Below are 2,557 nucleotides of genomic sequence, written 5' to 3' on the forward strand. Positions count from 1 at the left end.
CCGAGTCGCCAGGTCGCTGGGACGAGCCGCCGGTCGACCCCGACAGCTGCGGCACCCGCTCGTTGGAGCGCGGCTGCGACGACAGGCTTGGCCGCCCGTCTTCCGAGGGTCGCCGGCTCGGGTCGCTCGGTCGGAAGCCAGAGGAGCCACTCGTGGCGGTCGCAGAGCTGACGCCGCTGAGCGGCTTGAAGCCCGCGGATGGCTTAAAGCCACTGTTGGCAGCGCTGGCCGCCGCCTCCTTGCCAAAGCCCGGATCGGTGGCGGCGCCAGCGCTCCCGGCGTAGCCCGTGCCGGCGTTGAATCTGGCCGCCGAGGCCGACGAGCCCGTGTCGTTGGGCACGCGGCCCGACTGCATGTTCATGGTCGAACTGCCCAGCCCAAAGTCGTCGCGCTCGCGCTTCTGGATGTCGGTGTAGAACTCGAGCACGTCGAGAACCGCCTGCGGGTTCTTTTCGTAGTCCTCGCGCGTGATGGCCGACGTCGTGAGCAGCTTCGACCACTGCTCGGGCAGGCCCGTGAACGCGCCGCTGATGGGGTCGAAGCCGACGTGCACCTGGTGGACAAAGTTGGTGGGCGACGACACTCCCATCAGCGGCGAGCGCGAGTAGATGTCGTCCATCCAGCCATACAGCTCCTCGTCGTTCTTCAGCTGGAGGTAGTAGGTCTTTTCCTTGGTCTCAATCTCGATGCAGTACGGCTTGAGATCCGTGCGCGTCACGTTGCTGATGTCCTTGAGGAAGATGAGCGCCGCCGCTTGGTACGTGGTCTATCGCGTGTTGGCAGAACGAGACAGGGGATGAGGAATCCCTGGGTCAGACCGGCCGGCTCCTTGTCTCGCAACCGGTGCAGCGCTGCGAGGGGGGCCGGGACAGATCCGGACACTCACCTCATTCTTGTGAAACGTGAGCGTCTGCTCTCGCAGCGCCAGCCACCGCTTGCTCCAGATCCACGAGCGGATGCCATCCTCCTTGACGCTGACGTAGCCTTTGCGGACGACGCTGGTGCTGCTCGTCGTCGCGCCCGGCCCGGCGGCCTGCCAGCCGGAACCCGAGCCGAACGAGGATCCGCCCGCCGCGCCGGGGCCGGCAGGACGCAGCGGTCCAGTGTAGGAACCGCCGCCCGCGCCTTGTCCCGGGGCTGGAGCAGAACCGCCGGCGTTTTGGTAGGCCGACAGAGGCGGCAGAAAAGGGTCGTTGTGCTTGCTGTTCGGCACCGGCGGAGCGCGGCGCGAGGGTGTGAGGGAGCCGAAGGAGGAGGATGGGGTGACCTCCGAGGGCGTCGAAGCGCCCGATGCGCTGCGGAAGCCAGACATGGGTTCGAGCTAAGCGCTGCGTGATATGAGTGGGAGGGCGAGATGCGAGTGCGATCGGTCGCTAGCTCAATGTAGGTAGGGAGAGGGGGCCCGAGTCGATCAAGCCTTGGTCGAGCGACGGATGTCTAGATGGGGAGCTGATCGGCACCAAGCAACGCCAAACTGTCGGCGTCTTTGAGCGGTCGAGCGAGAACCAAGGCAAGCTCCGTCTGATCGACCAGGATCAAGCTCGTGCGTCGGGATCAAGCGGTGTTTGCGTGCGCGGCACGGTCTAGGAGGCCACCAGCTGTCAGTCGGCGAGAAGGGTTGAGCGTGGCGGCGTCGGAAGCGCGGAACGCAAGAAGGCGGGCGTAGCGTAAGAGCAAGGCTGGATGTGGTGGTCGCCAGCGTGCCCCCTATCAGATGGAGAGCAGGGCGATGGGAGCGAGGCAGTTAACCAGGTCGTGTGCCGGCGAACGCCGCACCGAGATCAAGGTGTAAGGCGAAGAGAAGCCAGCAAGACTCAGAGGGCGCACGGGAGGCAAGGCGGACGAGAGGGACGGTCAGGGGAGGGAGGAGGTAGCGACGATGAAGGGAAGGAGCGAAGACAACCAAGCAAGCAGCAGCGGGCAAAGAGAGAGGTGGGTCCGAGCCACGAGAGGAGGCGGCCAGACAGAGGTGCCAGAGAGAGAGTGGCACGCGCGGGGGAAAGGGGCCTGGTCGAAGGGAACGGCCCAGCAGCAGCAGCAGCAGGCTAGGTAGGCTAGGAGGAGCCCAGGCGAGAGGGCGAGGGCCGGAGCACGGCCGCCCTGGGCAGGAGGCACCTGGGCCGTCTTCAGAGGCAGCCCAGATCCAAAGCCAGAGCCAGAGCCAGAGCCAGAGCCAGGCAGGGTGGTTCGAGCGGATGGCCGCCCGCGACTCTCTGCCCGCGTGCGTGCGTGCTGCCTGCCTGCTCTCGCTCGCCTCGGTGGCCTGCTGGGCTCTTCTTGCCCACCAGACAGCGCAGCATCTTCCCAGGCCTCTGGTTTGCTGGCCTGGCTTCGCGTCCTGACCTGACAGGCCGGAGGTGCTGCTGCAGCTGCAGCTGCCGTCGTCGTCGTCGTCGTCGTCGCCGCCGCCGACTCGCCGGTGGCGCTGCCAGGCCAGGTCAGGCCAGCTGCAAGCCGGACGCCCCTTGCGTTTTGCTGCTGCTGCTGCCGCTGCTGCTGCTCGCTCCTCGTCGCGGGCGGGCGTCGCGGTTTCAAGCGGCCAGGCAAGGCTTCGAAG

The 2,557-nt window shown here is 66.8% G+C and overlaps 1 protein-coding gene across 1 annotated transcript in view; it reads right to left on the reverse strand.

Moving 5' to 3' along the window:
* The window catches only part of PFL1_01738 (uncharacterized protein), a gene marked incomplete at both ends in the record, with an annotated part of 2,545 nt that extends 1,233 nt beyond the window's left edge, over nucleotides 1–1,312 (reverse strand). The window contains 2 exons of the mRNA XM_007879248.1: nucleotides 56–766; nucleotides 887–1,312. Coding sequence (XP_007877439.1) covers nucleotides 56–766; nucleotides 887–1,312 — 1,137 coding nt within the window. The remainder of the gene's footprint in view (nucleotides 1–55; nucleotides 767–886) is intronic.
* Between the last annotated feature and the right edge of the window lie 1,245 nt (nucleotides 1,313–2,557).

The sequence above is a fragment of the Pseudozyma flocculosa genome (genome assembly GCF_000417875.1).
Source record: "Pseudozyma flocculosa PF-1 unplaced genomic scaffold scaffold00004, whole genome shotgun sequence".
Classification (NCBI taxonomy): Eukaryota; Fungi; Basidiomycota; class Ustilaginomycetes; order Ustilaginales; family Ustilaginaceae; genus Pseudozyma; species Pseudozyma flocculosa.